The 23,628-nt window shown below is 42.8% G+C and overlaps 1 protein-coding gene across 1 annotated transcript in view; it reads right to left on the bottom strand.

Annotated features, from left to right (window-relative positions):
- Nucleotides 1-20,847, bottom strand: part of LOC133354054 (mucin-2-like) — a 37,316-nt gene extending 16,469 nt beyond the window's left edge. Inside the window, exons 1-12 of the mRNA XM_061570601.1 lie at nt 20,679-20,847; nt 12,941-13,054; nt 8,925-11,632; nt 8,094-8,158; nt 7,187-7,341; nt 6,121-6,254; nt 5,184-5,242; nt 4,145-4,308; nt 3,712-3,830; nt 2,565-2,629; nt 1,631-1,797; nt 803-927 (exon numbers count right to left, since the gene is read on the bottom strand). Of these exons, the coding sequence (XP_061426585.1) occupies nt 803-927; nt 1,631-1,797; nt 2,565-2,629; nt 3,712-3,830; nt 4,145-4,308; nt 5,184-5,242; nt 6,121-6,254; nt 7,187-7,341; nt 8,094-8,158; nt 8,925-11,632; nt 12,941-13,001 (3,822 nt within the window). The 5' untranslated portion in view covers nt 13,002-13,054; nt 20,679-20,847. The remainder of the gene's footprint in view (nt 1-802; nt 928-1,630; nt 1,798-2,564; nt 2,630-3,711; nt 3,831-4,144; nt 4,309-5,183; nt 5,243-6,120; nt 6,255-7,186; nt 7,342-8,093; nt 8,159-8,924; nt 11,633-12,940; nt 13,055-20,678) is intronic.
- Between the last annotated feature and the right edge of the window lie 2,781 nt (nt 20,848-23,628).

Here is a 23,628-nt window from a genome sequence, read left to right as displayed (position 1 = left end):
TCTTCCCGACAGACCTGTTCTTCACCTGAGGACAGCTGCTTGCGTTGTGGCCGAAACGTCGTGAGAATTATTTTATTATTTAGTATTTTTATTATTTTATTATCTCCCTTCTACGTGACTTTACCGAAAGAACCAAGAAGAAGTCATAAAATGTTTAACTGTTGTTAGTTGCATCTCCCCGGTGCATGGAAAACACATGCCAGGCAGCCCTCCGTTTGGTGCTGAACAATGCAACGTATATAGCATTAGATTGTTCATTCTACAATTACAAATAGCAAACACTTGGGTTTTGGCAAGAGCCAGGAGGAACACTTGGAAAGCTGGAGGAGTCTTTTTTTGCAAATGGCTCAAGGTTATTATTGGTTATTTAGAGATAGGATCCATGAAGAAGTTTACCACCAAATTCATCACAGATATGAAGGAGCCCTACTGTACTCCAACTATATTTAATCTTTTGATTTAAAGCTTTCATGACTGCAGGGATTCATATTCTTGGTTCTTTCGGTAAAGTCACGTAGAAGGGAAACAATATATATTTAATCTCCGTAACTTTTGGGCTAGTCTCAGTGCCGAGCCAACCGTTTTTCTGTGCTATTTGTATTTAAAGATTTCGTTGTCAGTGTAAATCAGTTACATTGCTGAAGCGAGAAAAATCGTAAACTCAAATTATTTTTTGGTCGCACATGTCGTGAACGTCTCTTCACAGTAGACACCCACAACACGGAGGTGGATCTGTTTCTGTAACAGGGCACCTCAACACTGCATTAACCGGATGTGGCAATGGTGCTTTAACTCTGCTCACCCCTTGCTGAACTTCACTGGAGAGGTTTTTGTATGCGTCGGTGTTGACATTATTTAAGTCGCTGACAAATTGTCTGTTGGTGATGCGGAGATGAATTGCCTGGTAGACGTAGGAGGACATAAAACCTGAAATCGCAAAAAAATATGCACAGATTATCTAGGTGTTTTGCATATTATGCCATTCATCCAGCATTGTATGCCACTTATTACATATCTTATATACCAATTATACACAACTAGGAAACCGTGTATATCTTAGGTCAATTAAATGCAATGAAATAAAGATATTAATGGCCAGCAGAATAGAGTATGTTATAAAGCTAACTTATATGATGAAAAAGCAGCATACCAATGTGCCTAAAGAATGTGGTTTTCAATAAATGCACATTGCCAGCTATGATATATGGATCAGAAACATGGGCAATGACAATTGAAAAGCTGAAAAGTAAACAAAAGCAGCTTGGAATGGAATTGAGGACACAGAAAGAACAGATGGCTTAAGGAAGACAAATTGAAGACGTCACCGACATAAGATAAGCAAGTGGGCCTGGGTAGAGTCAAAAAAGGTGGCAGATGGACAAGACTTTTGAAGGAAATTGCAGCCAAAAGGGAATCAGCGCAACGGAGAGGAGAGACAACCACTGAAGAGATGGATTATTTTGTCAATGAGATCAGCTTCTATGCAAAAGGTCAGATACATTGTCGCGTCGTAGGCCCACAAGGCATGGAGAGGCATTCATCCAGCAATGGGCAGATATGGCTGACGATGACTGTGATGCTGGCGACAAAGGCAAAAAAAAAGGAGAACTTGAAAAGTGCAGCTGCTCACCGTCGACAGAAAGTGTCTGTGCATCCACTGTAAGACCAGACCCTCCAAAGGTCTGCATTGGGAATGCGATTTCACTTTCAACGAGGGAGCGAAGTTCTGTGGCGTTAGTGACGATGTCGGAACTGAAGATAATGTTGGTCAAAGACTGCACTGATGGTGGGGTGTCACTGGAAAGACAAAAAGTTAAGTTATATTTTAACAGCTCAGTGTTTTGGGATGTCACTCATTTTGTGCTGATATGCAGAGTCTGGAATTTCTTATCGTGGCCATCCACACTGCTGAGATCATCGTCTCATCCAATCCAGGTTAAAAACACTTTTATATTCAGTATAGGACCAAATGTCTCTTTTTATGCAGAATGTGCGGCCCTACAAGTGCTTGGTCACACCACTGCTAGCAGAAGAAATGGGAGCAATACCATCTAGGAGGGTATTTTGGCCTACTATTGCAGACTGGCCAGATGGTCTTGCAAGCAGTGGGAGTGGTAAAAGATTGTTGCACCCATTTATACTGTGGGGTGGACGATTTAAAATTCGCACCATAATTTCAACTGCCGTTCTGAGAGAATGAATCGGTGACGTCTGGACTGCAAGTCCAGTGTTTAACCATTACACCATTGTAGTAATTCCTACTCTAAAAATAACTATCAGCAAACCACCCCTGCTCCCCCACCATTTCATTTTCTCCAGATGTGCTAGTTTTATTTTACAGCATAGCAATTATAAGCTGTATAAAAACACAATTGTAATGGTTCGTTTGAGATGTATGGCATTGTGTAAACCCCAGTTGGGTCACCCACTCTGGTATACTAGAAGCCCCACCCCACAGGTGTTGACAATTGGTATACCATTTCTCTACAATGTGGTAGGACCGTCTCTACGAGTACGAGCAGCTAACCACCCAGTAGGCATTAAAGCACATCACACAAGCCAACCTGAATGTTGTGTCCAGTAACAGTGGGTTGTTGGGCCCATACTTCTTAAGAAGAACATTTTTCAGCTGCAAAAAAAAATACAAATTAGTGGGCATTTTACACTCCACAGTACAAACTCCCGTTGCTGCAATGGACACAGCAATGTATACTGCACTCTCCATTTTACAATGCACGTTTTAGGTGCGAAGCAACTCAATCTACTTGATTCTGTCTGGGAAATCATTCTGAAACCTCATATCAGTGGGCTTATCATTGCCTTAATTGTTTTTTTTTAACAACCCTTTTAAATAATGAAGACAAATTAACTTTACGAATCTTACAGTATATCCTTGCTTCGCAACTCCTTGGACAGGTTTCATACTTATTTTTCTTCTCAAATCTCAGACACTAACAAAGCTTTGAATCTGATTAGTACTTGATGGGAGACTGCATGAGATTATCAGGTGTAGGATTATGCTGCAAGGGGATTAGCGGATGGCGGTACAGGTATCCGTAGATTTATAAAAGTGATCCAGTCATAAAAAAAAATATGCATAAAACAGGATTTTGTTGGAATGACTTTTCCCATTCATTTAAAACTTCTAATTATGGATGTGTTACGGACAATAATTCCTATTCCTAACCTAAAAACAACACCGATTACTTTCACGATACAAAAATATAAAGAACATAAATAATAACACGATCGAATAACAATTAATTTAAAAAATAACCTTTTCAGTATACTCAACAGATTTGCACATTAGAATGAATGGAAAATTGATGGAGGAATTACTGTTGCACTGTCGGGATACCGTTACACCAGCCTCCGACGACGGATAACAGTGCCTCCCAGGTGCTTGTAAAATTTAAAATGGCGCATGCCATGTGAAAATTCGATTTCGTTCATTGAAAAGTATCCATAATTAAAAATGGCACAAACGCAAAATGCCATAAAGTGAACGTTTGTAAAATCAAGGGATACCTGTACAACAATACTCAAATTCATGTAGAGCTTGAGCATTAGCCCTCCCCCACCACCCCACATGGTGGGTTGTTCTGGAGTTGGCCAAACATAATACAGGACCCTTATCTAAAAAGGATCATTGAGTGGAGGCACGCAGACAAATAAAGAAATGCATCATAAAATGTTCAGTAGATCACTAACCTCTCCTGCATATTTGCTATTCAGGGCGCTGTATTCAGCGGTTGATCTGGTAGCCAGATTGGCCACAAACGGGGTGTTGATCTTCATCACCAATGGGACCACATTGTAGGGCTTGGTACCTGAAGAAGAGATACGGGGAGAAGACAGATTATTATTATTACATCTACTTTGAGCACGAGTTTTCTGCTAATCAATCCTATTAGCGATTCAATTAAAGCAAGATCCTACAGATATGCAAGGTTGAGCGTTATCCTTGTGCATCTACATGCTATCTACAGCAGCTTGAGTTGCCAAATACATTTTATTAGGTTTGGTTTTTGGTGTCCAATCCCCTCCACAAATGCCTTTGCACAACCACAGGCAAAACAATTCTGGCACTATGTAGCCATGCGACTGGCTGTGTGTTCTACTGCTGGAGAATGAAAGTCTTTACCATCGATGGCTATGGACGACTCTTTAACGTAGACATCAGTGCTCGCCAACTGAGAGTTGTTGCTAATCTTGGCGCGCAGAAGGTCGAAGACGTCTACAGGCGGGACGACGCTCGTGGTGTTGAATGATGCTATGGAGGTCACGCCGACCACACCGGAAGAATCCCTGCAAGAGAAATCCGTTTCATATTCACAATCGATGGCCACAGCAATTTAAACATTTAAAGAATGGATTTGCTAATGTATCTCTATACAGGCAGACCTTAGCGTGACCCTGCAAGAATGCAGCTTAATTATAGTGCTCTTTGTCCTGAGAGAAAATGTACTTTAAAATGTTTTTGTTAAAAGTGCTTAGGAGTGGGAACATAGCAGCGCCGGCCGAGGAAAGGCACTCCACCCCATCATTCGCTCAGCTAATATGGGCGACATACGCAGAGCCAACCAGAACCCCACCCACCGTGATTAAACTATCACAACTCATGGTTACGATAACTTTACTACTTTTATTCTCAATGTTATTTACAGCGTGTTTAGCCAGGTGAAACTCACGTGACCAGGATAGTCTCCGGCTCCACTTAAAAAGAAACCTCACCACTGAAATGTTGGACTGAGGGCATCACTAAAACCCAGATTGGGATTGCAGCAGCTCAAACCTTGGTTTCCCTCCAATATATATTGTAGTACAGTAGAATGTACTCCTTAGTATAGTACATAATTGTTGTTATTATAATAAATTATTCTCTTTAGTTATAAAATGCTTGCCATGCGTATTATTAGGAGCTCTATTCACGACATCCCAATGAGGCCCTCATATTGCTCAGAAAAAATAACAAAAACTGCCGTCGAAAACTCATCCTGATATATTACACAAATGGTACGCGGACCCCTTTAAGCGACAATTCGATTTGCGCACTTCTCCAGGAATGCATCTTGAACGTTAAGAGAGGTCTGCCTGTGAATATATACAAATGCTTAAAATGCACTTTTTTTTTATTATTTACCAAGTTACATTTCAGATCAAGGAATATAAAAAAAACTCACGAAAATGTGGTCACCACTGAAACTGGTTGCTTTGAATAACCGATGAACATATTCTGCACCTGTTGGGGAAAAGGCATTTAGATTAAGAAACTGAGAGAGAATTTCAGTCGTCATCTCCATTTCTTGCAATACATTCTGGATTTACAAAACATAAAATGTAACCACATCTCAAAACGATTTACTAAATATTGGAAACATGCCCATCTCGAAAGCGTAAGAGAGGTATTTTCACATACCAGGGAAAGGGTAAAATAGCACAAAGCCAGAAAGAGAATGGAAGATGACATTGTGGTGAAAGAATGAAGAAGTTTCGTAGAGAGAGAGGAGAAGACCGTCTTGATTCAGGACTAGAATTGGGGGAGGTGCCCAAAAGGTGCAGATGGCCAGAGGCAGAGTCTTCCCATCAAGTGAAAGTTGACTCGGAAAATTTGTATATAGGCCTCAATTATTGCAGCAGAGAGTACGCGAATGAGAAGCGTGAGATGAGGGAATGGAATTATGCATTCCCAGAAGGCTCGGCTGTACAAAGAAGAACGTAATATTTTGTGGACAGACAAATATAAAAGCAGGTAGTGCAATTATTTATTTTGTTACTTATAGTCTCCACAACGACACATGTTATTTTGACAGGGTAGATGGAGAGTGAGATGAGTGGGGAATGGTGGCTGGGACAAGCCCAAAGAGTATCTCGAAACAGGCCACTGTGATCGAGTCACTTGTGTGCAACTGAATTGGGAGCCAAATTATGGATTCGAGCCAATGTCGTATTGTTTGCAGACATGGGGGGGGGGGGGGGGGGGCAGGCCTGTTGGTGGACACTCGATTTTTTGGGGAAGGCCAAAAAAGGCTTTTTGTTCTGCATGGAACAAAGCACACTGGTTGCCTCAAGAAAGCACTTGAGTAAGTTTTAGTGTAGTGCGTTTGTGGGTGCTTTCACCTCTTGTGTGATCGTAGTGTTGAGGGCAGCATATTCAGCCGAGGTGGTGTCGTTCATGGCACTGCTGTAGACCTTGTTCAATGCGAGGAAGGCAATGTTTACTTTGAGCAGCGGCAGAGTGGCGAGCGTGACATCTGGAAGGCAAATTTTAAAATCAGCCTTTGGCAAAAAACAACAACCCATTGGTATTGTGCAATGACAAAATGCACTTGCACAACTCCATTTTATACCTTCATGATCTTCTTGCTCGCCCTAACAAGACAGTACAATGCACTCTTCACAAATTTGGACTGACCAGCATGGTGAAGTATGGGCAAATAACCCTGACAGCCCACGTCATGGGGAGCCCCATATCCAGCAGTGAAGCAGGAAAATATCGTTTGTACAATTAATTATAACAAAGCGTTGAAATTATTTCAAGGATCTACATTACTACGTCTGAAAATGCATTCAGAATGTTTCAGCCATTTTATATTTAGCCACGCTCACTTCATTTGCACAATTTATCCCTGTGATTTGATTAAACAAATTTACCACGACTGACAAGGTTGAAGTTGACTTTGCTACCTCAAATATTTGGAGAACATTTGTACAAAAAGGCCCAATTAGTCTTTTGGGCCCATACTATAATCATTTCACATTTTGATGTCTGACACCCTTGTCCATGACTTCATGCGCCGGATGTTGCAATTTGGTTTCAAATCTTAGAATAACATTTTTACCATATTTTTTCATTTCATGTTTCACTTATGTGTGCTCACTTTGGCAAGTGCCTAGGTTAATTTAGAATTTTTTTTACACGTGTATTTGATATATCATTGTTAGCGTTAAATATTGTATTATTACATATTGCCCACAACCAGATTTATAAAAAATACTTTGGGCAATGGAGCAACACTGCACATTATAGCACTTTCTTTTGCCAATAATAAAATTGTCAGAAAAATGCACAAATGTCAGGATAAGACAAGGACGTCTTAACAAGGATGAAAGCAGTTATCCTGTTATGTTTTGCTGCATAATATACATTTTTACACATGTATCATTATCAGTGTTGATTTGTTACCTGACACATTTATAGATGTGGGTTCCAGCTGCAGTGTTGAATTTGGAATTGAAGAGTTTTCCAAGGAAGTCACAAGTGTCCTCAGTATATTGTCCTGGTTTGGTGCGCTTTGATTGGTAAACTCTGCTACAGCATCCACGTTAACCGAACCATTACTGCAGGAACAAAATACAGTTTGAGGTTAATTTTGATCACGTACGCAAACCGCCCAGTTTAAAAACATTTTAAAAATCACAAACACAATACAGTACGCACACGCAGATTAACCATTCGGAATTGTGTTTCATGGAGGTGGCCAGGTGGCTTAGAGGCTAAAGTACCACGTTAGCACTGCAGAGAGAACCTGGGTCCAAATTTAGGTTTCAACTATCCATAATCAAGGTAGGTTCAAGTGTAGAGCTTGCTGATCTCAGCCAAGTCACCAATAAATTCAGTAAAAAAAATCCAAAATTTTTAATCTACTTTAAATTGCGGCTCTAAAAATAAAAATATCAGTTTAACTCCCATGGTGACAATCACATATCAGCATATGGGAAAGTGTGAAAGGCCACCAAGGATATTTTGGGAATGGTGACACTTCTTGCAGTGGTTTATGGACACATGGCATCACGTTGCTCTTGAGATTTCGTATTTTTTGTCTCATGGATATCAAAAGTGCAACCAGGAATTAAGTTAGGTAAAGAAAAATAATTCTCAAATTTAAATGACAGTATCGTTAATGTATTTGCTTCAAAACCAGTGTAGAAACCCATTTTACATAGGAGAAGAGACCAATTAAATGTCAGCATTAATTAAAAAAACATCGAACATGCAGTGGATTGAACCTTTTACTTGACAAAGTGATGGTACCTTTTGTAACAATACCAGATTAACATTAATTATATAGCGTAAAATAAGCAATTCATACCTGAAATGATTAACTCGGGTTCTGGAGAATTTTTTTCCATAGGCGTTCCTGAACACCACATCAAGCTAAGGGAAAGGCAAACGCAGGAAAGGATTAACATGTCAATGCAGTTAATGGTTACTTCATGCAGTATATAGAAAACAAAATAATTGTAATTTGTCAAATCCACGAGTTTACATTTGGCTATGTATAAAACAGGCCGTGGGCCTTCAAAGTGATCAATGATGCAAAATGTGGGAGATACAAGTGTAATCTTAATAGATATTTTAAATAACAAAAACACTAATTAACGAATTAAAGATAGCAAAATGAGGCAAATGACCCCACAATCCCCAGGTGTTGAAAGTGTTTCATTTACTTTCATAGCGGTCCTATCAAAGCAATCTATCAGTGGATATGATACACGAGCAGAAAGTGATTACATATACGAATAATACACCCACGTGGGTTTCTGTTGGGTGGCGGAGGCAAGTAAATTGCTAAATACTGTAGAATTCACCTTATCTGCAGTGATATCCGCGACGAATTTTGTAGATTCTATTATCCACAATGTTACCTACGAAGTTAATCTACTCATCTCCAAATTAATTTTAAATCGCATGAATTTCCAAAAATGTTTTCTTCTCCGTGAATAATTTGTGGACAAGCAGCAACCCCTTCCACAACATGGGATAGGAGTTAATGGATAATGAATGGCGGAGTCTAAGGCCATAGACTAGAGGTGTTCTACTACATGAATGTCAGGGGTCAATTAATATATAGATATTAAGCCCCCAGCAAATAAGGTGATGCAAACATGGTCGCAATCCCGTGTGAAGTTGTGCCGCTTACCTGTGGTACGATAATGTTCACAAGATCGTTGTAAGCAGGACTTGTTTTGTCATTCAGAGCAGTGTCAAATTTTTGATTGACAATTTTAAAGAAAATAGGGTACTCTTTGATTGGTACAACAGGGGTAGCTGTGGTGGTCGTGGTGGTCGTGCTGGACACCGTTGGTGTAGATGTGCTGTTTGAGACTGGCACCGTTGATGCAGATATTGCAGGTGCCGAGGTACCGTTCACGATTGCATTGGGAGCCAGGCTTGGTGGTGCTGATGGAGGGGCAGGGGATGTACCATTCACCGTTCCATTGGGAGCTGGTGCTGATGGAGTAGGGGAGGTCTCGTTCACTGTTCCATTGGGAGCCAGTGTTGATGGAGGGGCAGGGGATGTACCATTCAATGTTCCATTGGGAGCTGGTGCTGATGGAGGGGCAGGGGAGGTACCATTCACCGTTCCATTGGGAGCCGGTGCTGATGGAGTAGGGGAGGTCTCGTTCACTGTTCCATTGGGAGCTGGTGCTGATGGAGGGGCAGGGGATGTACCGTTCACTGTTCCATTGGGAGCTGGTGCTGATGGAGGGGCAGGGGAGGTCTCGTTCACTGTTCCATTGGGAGCTGGTGCTGATGGAGGGGCAGATGTCCCGTTCACCGTTCCATTTGGAGCCGGTGCTGATGGAGGAGCAGGGGAGGTCTCGTTCACTGTTCCATTGGGAGACGGTGCTGATGGAGGAGTAGGGGAGGTCCCGTTCACCGTTCCATTGGGAGCCGGTGCTGATGGAGGAGCAGGGGAGGTCTCGTTCACTGTTCCATTGGGAGCTGGTGCTGATGGAGGGGCAGGGGAGGTCTCATTCACTGTTCCATTGGGAGCTGGTGCTGATGGAGGGGCAGACGATGTACCATTCACTGTTCCATTGGGAGCTGGTGCTGATGGAGGGGCAGATGTCCCGTTCACCGTTCCATTGGGAGCCGGTGCTGATGGAGGAGCAGGGGAGGTCTCGTTCACTGTTCCGTTGGGAGCCGGTGCTGATGGAGGGGCAGGGGAGGTCTCATTCACTGTTCCATTCGGAGCTGGTGCCGATGGAGGAGCAGGGGAGGTCTCGTTCATTGTTCCATTGGGAGCTGGTGCTGATGGAGGGGCAGGGGATGTACCATTCACTGTTCCATTGGGAGCTGGTGCTGATGGAGGGGCAGATGTCGCGTTCACCGTTCCATTGGGAGCCGGTGCTGATGGAGGAGCAGGGGAGGTCTCGTTCACTGTTCCGTTGGGAGCCGGTGCTGATGGAGGGGCAGGGGAGGTCTCATTCACTGTTCCATTCGGAGCTGGTGCCGATGGAGGAGCAGGGGAGGTCTCGTTCATTGTTCCATTGGGAGCTGGTGCTGATGGAGGAGTAGGGGAGGTCTCGTTCACTGTTCCATTGGGAGCTGGTGCTGATGGAGGGGCAGGGGAGGTCTCGTTGACTGTTCCATTGGGAGCTGGTGCTGATGGAGGGGCAGGGGAGGTCTCGTTGACTGTTCCATTGGGAGCTGGTGCTGATGGAGGGGCAGGGGAGGTCTCGTTCACTGTTCCATTGGGAGCTGGTGCTGATGGAGGGGCAGGGGAGGTCTCATTCACTGTTCCATTGGGAGCTGGTGCTGATGGAGGGGCAGGGGAGGTCTCATTCACTGTTCCATTGGGAGCTGGTGCTGATGGAGGGGCAGGGGAGGTCTCGTTCATTGTTCCATTGGGAGCTGGTGCTGATGGAGGGGCAGGGGAGGTCTCATTCACTGTTCCATTGGGAGCTGGTGCTGATGGAGGGGCAGGGGAGGTCTCATTCACTGTTCCATTGGGAGCTGGTGCTGATGGAGGGGCAGGGGAGGTCTCATTCACTGTTCCATTGGGAGCTGGTGCTGATGGAGGGGCAGGGGAGGTCTCATTCACTGTTCCATTGGGAGCTGGTGCTGATGGAGGAGTAGGGGAGGTCTCGTTCACTGTTCCATTGGGAGCCAGTGCTGATGGAGGGGCAGGGGAGGTCTCGTTCATTGTTCCATTGGGAGCTGGTGCTGATGGAGGGGCAGGGGAGGTCTCATTCACTGTTCCATTGGGAGCTGGTGCTGATGGAGGGGCAGGGGAGGTCTCGTTCATTGTTCCATTGGGAGCCAGTGCTGATGGAGGAGCAGGGGAGGTCTCATTCACTGTTCCATTGGGAGCTGGTGCTGATGGAGGGGCAGGGGAGGTCTCATTCACTGTTCCATTGGGAGCTGGTGCTGATGGAGGGGCAGGGGAGGTCTCGTTCACTGTTCCATTGGGAGCTGGTGCTGATGGAGGAGCAGGGGAGGTCTCGTTCACTGTTCCATTGGGAGCCAGTGCTAATGTAGGAGTAGGGGAGGTCTCGTTCACCGTTCCGTTGGGAGCCGGTGCTGATGGAGGAGTAGGGGAGGTCTCGTTCACAATTCCATTGGGAGACGGGCTTGATGGTGCAGAAGTTGCATTTAATGATGTGGATGTTTCTATAGAACTGTTCACAGCTGAAATATTTGATGTCACCGTTCCGTTGGGTTGTAAAGATGTCGCTGGCGACGTTGTGATGGCTACTGCTGAACCATTTACAGGTGCGGCAGATGTAGCATTCAAAGTTTCATTGTTTGGAAGAAATGATAAGGATGTATTGAACTGTGTTGATGCTTCGGTGGAGTTGCTATTAGTTACATTTGCAGATGGAGAAATTGTTGTGTTTTGCACTGGAACAAAAAATGGCAATTGAATTTAGAAAACATTGATCAAAAAAGGCATTACTCAACAAAATACTGTGCTAAATGCTATATGCTAAATACTTGGGGTGTGATAACTTGCCCAAGTGACGAGACGATCCGTCACAAAATCAGGAACAGTACAAATTTTTGTTTTAGACTTTGTTGTTGTGACAATCGCTCACACCACAAATTGTGAGCCTTAGAATAAACATTGAATTGGAAATATTCACATTTTTGTTACCTATTAAAATTCTGAAGCAATTGTTACATGCCCTTTTCTGAAGCATTTGCTAAAAACTACGAGTAAAACACATGCGGACATGCTCGAATTGTACATCATTATTCATTGCCTAGCCACTTGAATCCAACCCTGATGGATGTTGTATATTTGGAGTTTGCACGTTCTCCCTGTAGTCGTATACATTTTCGCTGGGTGCGCCTGTTTCTCCCTCTACATTCAGAAACATGCTTTTAGAGTAATTGGCTGCTATACATTTCCACATTAGCTACTTGATTGAGCTATCATTTTGTGGCCAGCTTGCTCCTGACAAACGAGCTATATAGCTGTGGGCCTTACCTGGCAAAATAAAATTAGTTTATAGTTTAGTTTATCATATCAGCTCTGTGTTTGTTCTCTAATACTTGTTTCTTTTTCTGCAGTCTGTCGTTCAATGTGGAAGAATTGTATATTATTTACTTCATTTCAACGTGGTTAGAGACCATTGTGTATCAGGGGAGAATGTTAATGCAATTGGCACAATGTTGAAAATTTAGTTTAAAGTATATTTTTATCAAAGCTTAGGATTGCAATAAAACCGAATAGTTTAAAACATGGGAAAACATTTTTACGCGTAAAATAAGTTTACCTACGAACCGAGGTGAAGAAAACCCTCAAAAGCATGACAAAAAAAAATAATAAAGATGGTTCAATCAAATGAAAATGGTCACAAGAGCAATTTACAACGCAAGCACTTTGCTTAAAAAAAAGGTTAAATACATTTTACTACCTGGGGCAATAAACATCACCCCTCCCCCACAGTGAAGAATTGTCACGGTTTCAATGGAAAAACAGATTATTATTTTGTTTAGTGAACGTACGGTCGTAGCCTCTAGTGGCAAATGCATATGCGCCCTTCCCTCCCAAAGCCAACATTGTCATAGGGGTTAACAGGACTTTTACTGGTCATTATGGGGTTGGTGCAGTGAAAGCTAATTTGAAGGAAGAGAAAATCTTGTCAAATTGAACAAAAATGGTCAATCGAAAGACCCACCCTCCTTCATGTACAAGGTACTTACAGTGTCCAAGAGGCAAAATAATGAACGCGATGTAGAGCCCGAATACTTCGATCGCCTTCATATTTCTTTATTCGCGTTGTGCAGCAACACCAGATGAATCTGCAATGCCACACACTGGGGAGAGAATAAGGCTTCATTTAATGTCACCGTTGCTATTTTTGAGGTTATCAAAAATCCCGGGTGGGGTGAGCACATGGGCCGAAGATGCTGACCGGACCCGCTGCAGGGCTACCTCTGCAAACCGGGGATATTCCAGTCGAGGCAGTGAAGCTTAAATTTTTTTGTTGGGTTTGAGCGTGTAAATATACATGCGTCGTTAAACCCGCCACCGCCAGGTTTGTCACGTAAACAGAACATTCCAATTCGTGACCAACTTTAAAGGATCAGAATAGGTTTTCCCCTTTTTTCTGGAAACAAAACAGCTGTGTTAAGATGTTAAAACACCAAACTGAAACCTTTTACAAGGAATCATGTCTGCATTAACCACAATGCTTGTTGGTCAGAATGCAAACAAAAAACACTGATAATATATGCATCGTCTTTGAAACTGATTGGTCCACACCAGACAGCTTTCTTTAGAGTGTAGTCTCAAACGGTGTTAGACCAGAGGACGCCAAAAGTCGGACAGCACAAAGACAATGAGAGCTCGGGCAGAGCAGCTACATCATGGGACCTCGTTTGCCAGTACCCAAATATGAGAATAGGTTTTCCCCTTTTTTATGGCAACAAAATGTTAAATGTATTTTGGCAGTTGCGTGGCTATTATACAAGGGAGATCCGTGGCGCGCAGCATAACAAACATCAACATTGCCGAGAAGGCGTAACAGGGTGCCCTTAAGGAATATTGCGCCGCGTATTTAACAGTTGTAAAACAAAACGCTCGCAAATTTTACAAAAAGTGCAAATTAAATTAGGGAAAGGAGGCGCAATAAAATGTTTGAAGATCCCATCCACTTAGCTTCGCAAATGGCTAAGCTCTGGCCATCAAAATCTGGACTGTGGGACTAAATTGTAGCTCACAAAAGCATATGCAATGAGTGCCCTGTGTTTACCATATAAAAACCCCACACATTTGCCTCATGAAATATAAGTCGAATGCTTTGCTTTTTTAAACAAGGACACCGTGTAAAAAAAAAATGCATAGTACTCGTGTAACTGTTGTGACCAGAATTGGGATTCCTGGTCACGGCTAACATCAGTGGCAAAGGCAATAATCAGCAAAGATCACTTGATGACCCTAACCACCGACATATTTGCCTTGAAAAACCAGAGATCGAGCCCAGGTTCCATTCCATCTCCCGGCACGGCAGTGAAAACAAATTGTGGAAAAGTTAAAATGCCAATCCCCACTCAGCAGCGAAGTCTACAGCCAACGCCTCTTACAATCGATATCGATCGGCAGGTCGTGTGGTGGGGTTAAGTGTGGGTAAAGACCACCTCTTCCAAAAATACGTAACACATTCATTTTATATTCACGCCGACAGCATCCGACAACGCTGCACATTAACTAGATGTGTACAAGGAGCACATCACACATCTCGTCAACGTGGACGAGTAGGCCAAAAGCACGCTAGTTCTTTGGCAGTGTCGGCCTTTACACAGCAGACAGAACTCTGAGGCAAGTCAACGATTATAATGATAAAAAACTAAAACTTTTAAAACCAAATTTCGATTTAAAGCTTTCGTGACTGCAGGGATTCGTATTCTTGGTTCTTTCGGTAAAGTCACGTAGAAGGGAAGTAATAAAATAAAACAATAAAATTCTCACGACGTTTTTCACACCTGATGACGATTGCTTGTGTTGCAATCGAAACGTCGTGAGAATTTTAGAGTTTTATTTTATTATTTCCCTTTTTAAACTAAAACAAATGTTTCCTTTTCTTTTAACAGGCAAGGCCCACCGAGCTATAAAACAAATCGATTTTTTTTCAGAAGCGACCTGGCCACAAATGACATCTCAACGAAGTGGCTTATCGTGTGGAAATGTATAGCAGCCAAATCATCTAAACGCGCGTTCATTCTAAATGTAGAGGAAAACAAAAAAACCACAGATGACCTGGAGATGCATCCCACACGACCACGGGGAGAAATATACATCACAAACTTCAAATATACAGCAGCAGCAGGCGTCAGGGTCGGGTTCTAACCGAGGCCCTCTCCTGTAGACAACGCGAAGTAGTCAACGTCTCGTCACAGTCCATTAGACGAGACTGCCACTCCCCTCCGCCTCTCTCCAGCGAGAAAAACTTGTGTCTAACGTAGTGCACATTCTATGGTTATTTCGGTAAAGTCACGTCGATATAAAAAATGACAATACAATTATAAAGTGGATACAAATATCACGACGTTTCGATCGCAACACAAGCGATAGAAACGTGATATTTGTATTCACTTTATTGGTATTATTTTGTTATTATTTTCTCTTCTATCTACGCGACTTTACCGAAATAACCATAGAATACGAATTCCCTGCAGTCACGAAAGTTGCAAGTCAAAATTTTACGCAGTGCAATCATAGTATAATGTATGAGGAGAATCTTTCCCGCCAATTTACGCGCCTAAATTCAATGCAGCAGTTGAGGGTGGAATTATATGGGGGGGGGGGGGCATGACGTCACCACGCACGGACGCAGCACAACGTGAGATGGTGGTGACGTCATCACGCAAACGTGCGCGGGGGCGTCACTTCCTGCGCATGCGCGTTCGCGCGCCGGCCAGGCAGACAGGAATCCAAGGAATTGTTAAAAGTTGCGGCCACGAAGAATCTTTGTTTTTCAAATGTACAATCGTACAACAATCGTACAATGTGGCCAAAAGATTGTGTTCAATTTATGGCCGTCGTGATATTGGTAGTGGTGGGGGCGGGGGGGATAATGGTACGCTATTCGCCCCAATAATTTTATAACCGAGCGTGAACTCGATGGTTTTACCACTTTAGTCAACTAAACAGAGGTTCATCTTCTTGGTTCTACGTGACTTTACCGAAAGAACCAAGAAGATGAATCCCTGCAGTCACGAAAGCTTTAAATCGAAATTTAAACAGGTTTAACACGTAGGCCTCTTTCGCGACCAATATCCAAAACAGGTTTTTTTGTATTACGGATAAACTAAGGGGAATGGGTACCATTAAGTCCACAGGCTGACACTTGACCAAACATTCTCTGGGTTGGTCGTCGCCGATTCGTTCAAGACTTGACTAAAATCTCTCACGACTACATGAACACCGGTGGCAAATGGTCTCTAAACAATGGGAGGCATGCGCCCTCTGTTGTCATGTTTGTTGCACTGCACAATAGTTACCGGTGAGCCAGAGAAGACAATTTGTAACCCACTGAGATAACGCGTCTTTCTCACTCTCTCGTAGTTATCAATTTATACGGCGAAAACGTGCGAGATACTTTAAAAGTTACTCATCATCTCACGTGGTTAACATAATATTGGTCCACGTAAATATATTGTAACCACTAAAGTTTATATGCCACCTGCAAGGTGGTAAAGACAGCTGAAAATTAGTGGGCTCATAGACCAAAAAGGGACCTTTGGTTTCGCAAGCTTTCTGGCTGCCGAATCAATCTCAAGCAGGCCTACTACATAGGACATTCCATCGGTCTACTTTGTATGGCTGTTGTAGAAAGTAGAGCAACTGAATGTTAAATTGAGGTGGTTAAGGAGCCAGATGACTGCGTCAGAAGTAGCCAAGTGTACGAACGCACCGTGTGTGGAAATTATTGGATGCCTCCTTTGTATTTGTGAAACGGACATTGTTAGTCGTCTCCCTGACATGAACAAAAATAAACCGCTTCAGGACACAGCCGTGATGGAGCGGAGCGGTGGTTAGCACACTTCACAATTACGTAGCAAACATGACGGATTCCTGGCCATGGCAAACATCAGTGGCTGTTATTCAACCTGGTCTTGTGCCACCGTGCCGCCACTCAACACCAACCTCAACCACATATTCACCAACTCACACATAACAGTGTGGGGACAATGTACGTACGCAAAATAGATGGGGGGGGGGGGGGGGGTGAAGCCTCGATAATAATTCATCTACATTGGCCTTCAAATGAGCCACAGTTCAGTTCCTTCAGCTGTGAGACAACAAGTCCTGCCGGGAGAAGTGGGACTGTTGGAGAGGCGTCACTTCGTGTGCCACCGTGCACCTGACTGCAGCTATCACGCAGCTCGGCAAAATAAGTGGCCAGGGTACGCAACTTAATTCTTTAATGCAGTCGGCGGTGGACTGTTTGCTTAAAACAGGTGAATATTATTAATCCGTGATCGTTTCTGCGTGGATTAAATATCGGCCGTTCTATAGCATTCGGGGTTGGGGGGGGGGGTGTAAAAAGTACGCGTGCGTACAGAGAGGGGTCAAGTTGACAGATGTTTGCGTACCTACTAAATGGATGTCCCCTATGGTCAAACAGCATCGATAACACGGCACAAGGGTTGAATATTATTAATACGATACACATTTAACAACACTACGTACTTTCAACGCTCAATGTTTAATAGCAATGCCGAGTAACCTTGTTACAACCTTGTAATCTGGCAAAAACCAATCTAGATGACCTTGTAAATGTTTGCTCAACTTATTTAAAACCAGGTCTTTTTTTAGGTGTCTGGTATCATTTGGCTCTTCCAGGTTAAGGAATAAAACCATTGTTCATATTTATCTAAATAAGCTTCATATTTCAATGAAACATTTTGGGAAATTATAACATTTGTTTTTTTATTTCTCCCACCAGTTTTCACATTTGTCCCTTTGCGACTTGGAATTGTTCCATTAGTTTAGTCTTCCCCGATGCTTGTAAAATATATATATATATCTTGACTTGTCCATTTTAATGGTCGATTAAAAGCAGTAGTTACTTTTATATTTCAGGATCAATGTTAATCCGTGTTATCAGTCTCATGTTCTTGTAGACCGGATATGTAACGGATTAGATTGTTTAAGTCAATCCTTTCGCAGGAGAAACAAGCACAATATCCCAGGCTCATAAAAAAAACCAAACTGCCTCGTAATCAGGGACAGCTATTCCCCCTAAAACTATACAAACCGTTAGGGGGGCAAGTGCTCTTATAAGCGAGCAACAATTAAACACGTGCACATAGTTTTAAATATCACACCTGGGAACGCACAATAAGTATTCCCACAAAAGTGATCTAAACTGCCCGGACCTGTTATTCTCCGAGCATTACCCCCTCTTAAACAAAGGGTTTAATCTCAGGCGGGATCAGTAGGTCTGAATAGATGCACACAACGTAAAGTAACATTTACCCTCAACCAAAGGCCATTGAGAGAGGAAAACGCCACACCTTTATTATGTGCAATGCAAATAGTCAGTGTTAAGAGACGCCCCACAATTAAGGATTTGCATACAAGCTTGCATAGGCACCACAGAACTATTAAAAGATCTTAAAGCCCGATGTGCATGTTTGTTCAAGAGGAATCTACATCTGCTCTCCGTAACAGACTTTCTGTCGACGATTCATTTTCTTAAATCATTGTACCATTGGTGTATAACCATAGCGTGTGCAGGTGGTAACAAATGCACCGCGACCTACAAGCCGAAGGCGCTGGGCTACAACAGAATTGGCTAGGGTGACGCATTTAAATCGTTTAAAACCAAGGGGAGACGCCAATATACTACACCAACTGCATTGCACATGTTTAATTCATCTCGCTTACACTGACTCTACGTACAACTGCCATTAGTCGTCACGATCGGACCGGATCATGGGTCGGCAACCAATTTTTTTTTATTCGGGAAAAAAAATGTTTTAAAATATGTTTTTCATTTTTTATGATAGAATATAGTATTGTCATCAGTATGACATAAGTATACCAAGTTTGAGTCGATACCACATTGGAAAGTGGGTAATAATTGATTTACAAGATTTGAGGATACAACAACATCAGACAGAGAGTTAAATAAAAGCGTGTAAAATAACCCCCCTTCAATATAGTGACTGCAGGGATTCATATTCTTTGGGTCTTTCACGTAGATAGGTTCAAAGACCCCATCTACGTGACTTTACCGAAAGACCCCAGGAAGAGTTGCTTATAATGTACGCGAATCTCGGACGGTCCTTGATAGATAAACAACCTTACAAAACGGTCCTTAATAGATAAACAACCTTACAAAACGGTCCTTAAAGAGCTGCATGCGGCTTCGGAGCCGCAGGTTGTATGTAGATCCCCGATGCAGATTTTCTTTTCCACAAAATAATTCCAAACTGCGATGCATGTCCATCGTTTGCACACATTTACGTTCGCGATTTTATAATAAGCGTTTAAACACCGTGTACAGATTACAAAGCATGCTTTATATATTTAAACAAGAAACACCATGGGCATCATTCCCACAATGGGAATGTGGTCTCATGTTTTCGAAAAATATATAAACACCAAGTTGTCCAGATAAATGTTTACACAGTAGTGTACAAGTAACTGTTTAATGTAAATTACAAAGACAAAAATCCTCCCCATATAGCCTCAAACAGAGAGCACGGCACACGAGAGGGTGGGTGGGTGGCCTGCACCACGCCCGGCTCTCCTTGTCTCCCCAATGGCGATGTTTACACACCGCACCAGGTACTCATTTGCGGCCGAGTAGACCTAGGGGAGAGGCCAAGGACCGGTTCAGATAATCGTCCCCGAGCGGGAATCGAACTCGGACCGCCGGGTTCGTCGCACAGCGCGCTAACCGCCACATTATCGCTCAATTACCCACACATGCGCATTTGCAGTAACACCTTTTATTTAATTTTCCCAACACGCATGAGCGTGATTGATAAAACACAAAGAGTGAACCACGCAAATTCCGCCGCGCTGTTTAAACACAAAAAAAATTGTAATCCATAAGGAGTAATCTTTCACTTGACATAAAGTCAATTTGTTTTAGTCATTAAAATACCTTTTAAAATTCCTTCCTTGATTTAGAATGTCCCTTTCCTTGCGCATAGTTAATGAACCCCACCACGCGAGTTTAGTAGATTATATTTCTGCGTTGCCTGCCAGTATTACTTAAATGTTGCGCGACTTGAATGCTATTTTCCTAAAACTGTATTTGCTACTCGGCGTCTGCAATGTTATGATTTATAAGCTCCTGCAACTTTAAATTTATTCAACCTCGGTCTTCCTCAAGTCATGCTTGTAAAAATCAGCCCAAGGCCGAATCTTACCCGTGTAACAAAATCAAATAACAATCACTCGAGATAAAAAAAATAGCAGTAGTTTTTACGTTTATATACATTTTATAGTGTAACTTTTCACTTTCTACAACTGTTGTATGCGGACCCCCCAAATTCAACATTAAACTTGTCAAATCTGATAAGCAACTTTACAGTTTGTAATGAAAAAATTACTTGAGCAAACCCAGGCCTTATAACAAGCTCGGCTAGCAAATAGAAAATCTAACGCAATGAATTACAAGCTTCAAAAACGCATTCAACTTACAAAATATTGCCTGTATATAAAAAAGTGGCTAGACAGGCGAAACAATTCATATATATTTTAAACGACGGACGGCTTTTACAAGAGGCATTTAAACCATTTAAAAGCAAACTAAATATTGTAAAAGTTCTAGGAACACCCAACCAGCAATGAACCTGCAAATAAAATAACAAATTCAAATAAAAACTCTCGATCTCTAAGCTTATACAATCATTACCAAATATATATGCATTTCTCAGAAACTCTGATCGTCCTAATCAAGTAGGAACTTCAACTTACAGGGCAACAGACGTTGCTGCAGTTTCTCGACTTGAAACACCGGGCGCTTGAGACGTGAGCGATGATGGGCAGAGAAATATTAAATCGAACAACGCCTCTTCCCCACGAAATCAAAACGGATGCTGGAGATCCTTTTTGCGGGTAGCTAGTCAGTGAGATATCAACAGCAAGCCTGTGCCCGCTGTTGCTTTTGTAGCCATCTCACCCCCACCCTCACCCAGAACAAGTCACCGCACCCTGCCTTGTACGTCAGATGGGGGGGGGGGGGGTGTTAGACAATGTGCATCGCCAACAACTATCACATGCGCCATCGGTGGCTAATTGTAAGACCAACCTGTTTGCCTGCATTCCACAAATATAAACCCTAATTTCATTCGGAGCGCCCATGGCAAAGAGGATGGAACGCCATACGTAGTTTGTGGCGATATGTTTGGACAGCGTGTTGTAAGACATGAGTTCGTCAAAGGACAAAGGTGCTCCCGTATAGCCTTAACATACCTGTGGGGGCAAGTTGGTGTAAGAGAACACTGATGAAGACCGGGACTGCACACGAGGTGGGTGGGTGACCAGCATCAACGCCCGGCCGCTTTTGTCTCTCGTGGCGATGTTTACACATCCCGCCTGGTACTCATTTGAGGCTGAGTCAACATGAGTTCGTGCACGTGCTCACAGCGTCAAACATGTGGAGAAGCCCCTTTGCATTGACGCCGTTGTGATGGTTGACTGTGTCAGTCCTGTATAGTTAGATTGCCGTCCAAGTATAACAAACATCAGTGGCGAGTGATACCTGAACCGGTTCTGGGCCTACCCATCCATTCCCTCCGCATCAACGCCACATCCCCAACCTACCAGCGTGGTGAAGTATGGTCAGACAACCCAGCACGACTGACACGGCGTCTGGTGGTGAAGTCTTCGTCCAGCGGCGGATTGAGCGCAGGTCTGTGAATTCTAAAGTGGCAATTAATTTATGGCCAAATAATTTGTCTACTTTCAAACTGCCCAGCAATCATGCACCGTTCTATGTGGTTGAAACCTATGGACCAATGTTGAGCCAACGTTGCATGTGTTTATTGGATACTGTTGTTTGATTTATTTAGACGAGTTATGTTGTGCTGCTGCCGCTGTTGCTGCGTTGATGCACAAGCACAAATAGCAACCCTAAACACACTCGTAAAAAAACACAGTAACATAAAAATGTATATGATAAATGTCTCGGGCAATGGTCCTAGTAGTAGCATGTGCCGCTATTTTGTTTGCATCTATGTAATACATAAAAACTCACTTCATGTCAGACACTCACTGGGGAAAAAAAGGTGGCGTCCGGATGCGAATGCACTGAACGTAATCGGGTTGTGGGTGAGCCGTTTCGTCTCGTCTTGTGAGCGTTTTTTTTGGTCGTTCCCGTTTGAAACCTTCCCTGGGAAATCCCGGTGATCTACCCCACACAAAAGAAATTCCTGAGAAAGAAGAGATGGTCAAATACCCCGAGCATGGACGCGCGCGTTTACAACCGCGAAACGCCCCGAGGTGGGAGTGCTCTGTTTGGTTTGGATGCTCGATTTGGAGCAAAGTGATGCCTCGGAATTTTCTCTCGATGTGGTGGCAAACACATGCCGGTTCATCACGGAATAAATAATCGTAAAGCAGGTATACAAATACAGAAATGCATGGTCCACAAGTATGTAATGTACATATTTACAGAGTATTAAAAAAAGAATGTTGACACATAAAGGTTGTGTTTTGTGTGTGTATTTATATACGGCACTGTAATAAGGTACACGTGACAGTGATTCATCATGTCAATCTTAACAGTGACTGTAGAAGATGGACTTAAGCGTGGACTAATTCAAGCCTGGAGCAGTGGCACAGTGGTTAGCGCACTGCTATAAAACTAGCGACCTAAACTATCATCGGTGACGAGTCTTATATTCACCAACCAGCACTGATCAGTGGTGAAATATGGTTAAACAACCCTAGATTTGAAGCTTTCGTGACTGCAAGGATTCATACTCTTAGTTTTTTCGGTAAAGTCACGTAGGTAAAATATGAAATTAAAATTAATAAAATTAATGTATTATTTTATTTTTATTGATTTTAATTTCATTTTTTACCTACGTGACTTTACCGAAAAAATTAAGAGTATGTTAAACAACCCCTTTGACCGACACGGTTCAAGGTGCCCTTCACCCAGCAGTAGCTTGACAAAGGGGCCGCGTGGCAATTGATTTAAATGCTGTATACATTATCGGCAAATACTGTTTTGTGGAAGGTGTCACCCGCCGCTTTACCAATTCATAGACGTTTCACTCGTTTTATGCGGCAGATGCGTTACGAAAAACAAGGGCTCACGAAGCGAAATCGCAGGGGGATACGGCTGCCTGCAGAGGAGAGCATACGATACACTAACAATGTTGTCCGGCATCCCATCGCATAGCCGAGTGAATTGGAACCGCATATAACAGATAATTTTGGGTCGAAATATATTTCGATTTAAAGCTTTCGTGACTGCAGGGATTCATCTTCTTGGTTCTTTCGGTAAAGTCACGTAGAAGGGAAGTAATAAAATAATAAAAATAAAATAAAACATAATAAAATAATTCTCTAGTGAGAATTATTTTATTATGTTTTATTTTTATTATTTTATTACTTCCCTTCTACGTGACTTTACCGAAAGAACCAAGAAGAGAAATATATTTGCCGCATTTACGACAAATCGCACAGACCGAACCCGCATAAAGCGAGGCGAACCTTGGATTCGTACCAAGTTGCTCTGGGTCGCACGCACGAAGAACACCATATCTGCCACAGCATTTATAAATAGATTATAATCTGTCCTTTTTTTATTTAACCAGCTGCGTCTCTTGAGATGTGCTACCAGACAAAAGAATAATAGACACGAAAATAAATCTGGACAGGTTCTTGAATTGTTAAACCCCCTCCCCCCACCCAT

Source organism: Lethenteron reissneri, chromosome 46 (assembly GCF_015708825.2).
Source record: "Lethenteron reissneri isolate LAM-NWPU_2019-01 chromosome 46, ASM1570882v1, whole genome shotgun sequence".
NCBI classification, from domain to species: Eukaryota; Metazoa; Chordata; class Hyperoartia; order Petromyzontiformes; family Petromyzontidae; genus Lethenteron; species Lethenteron reissneri.
Note: the sequence above shows the minus strand (reverse complement) of the source record. Positions and strands in the feature narration are given on the sequence as shown.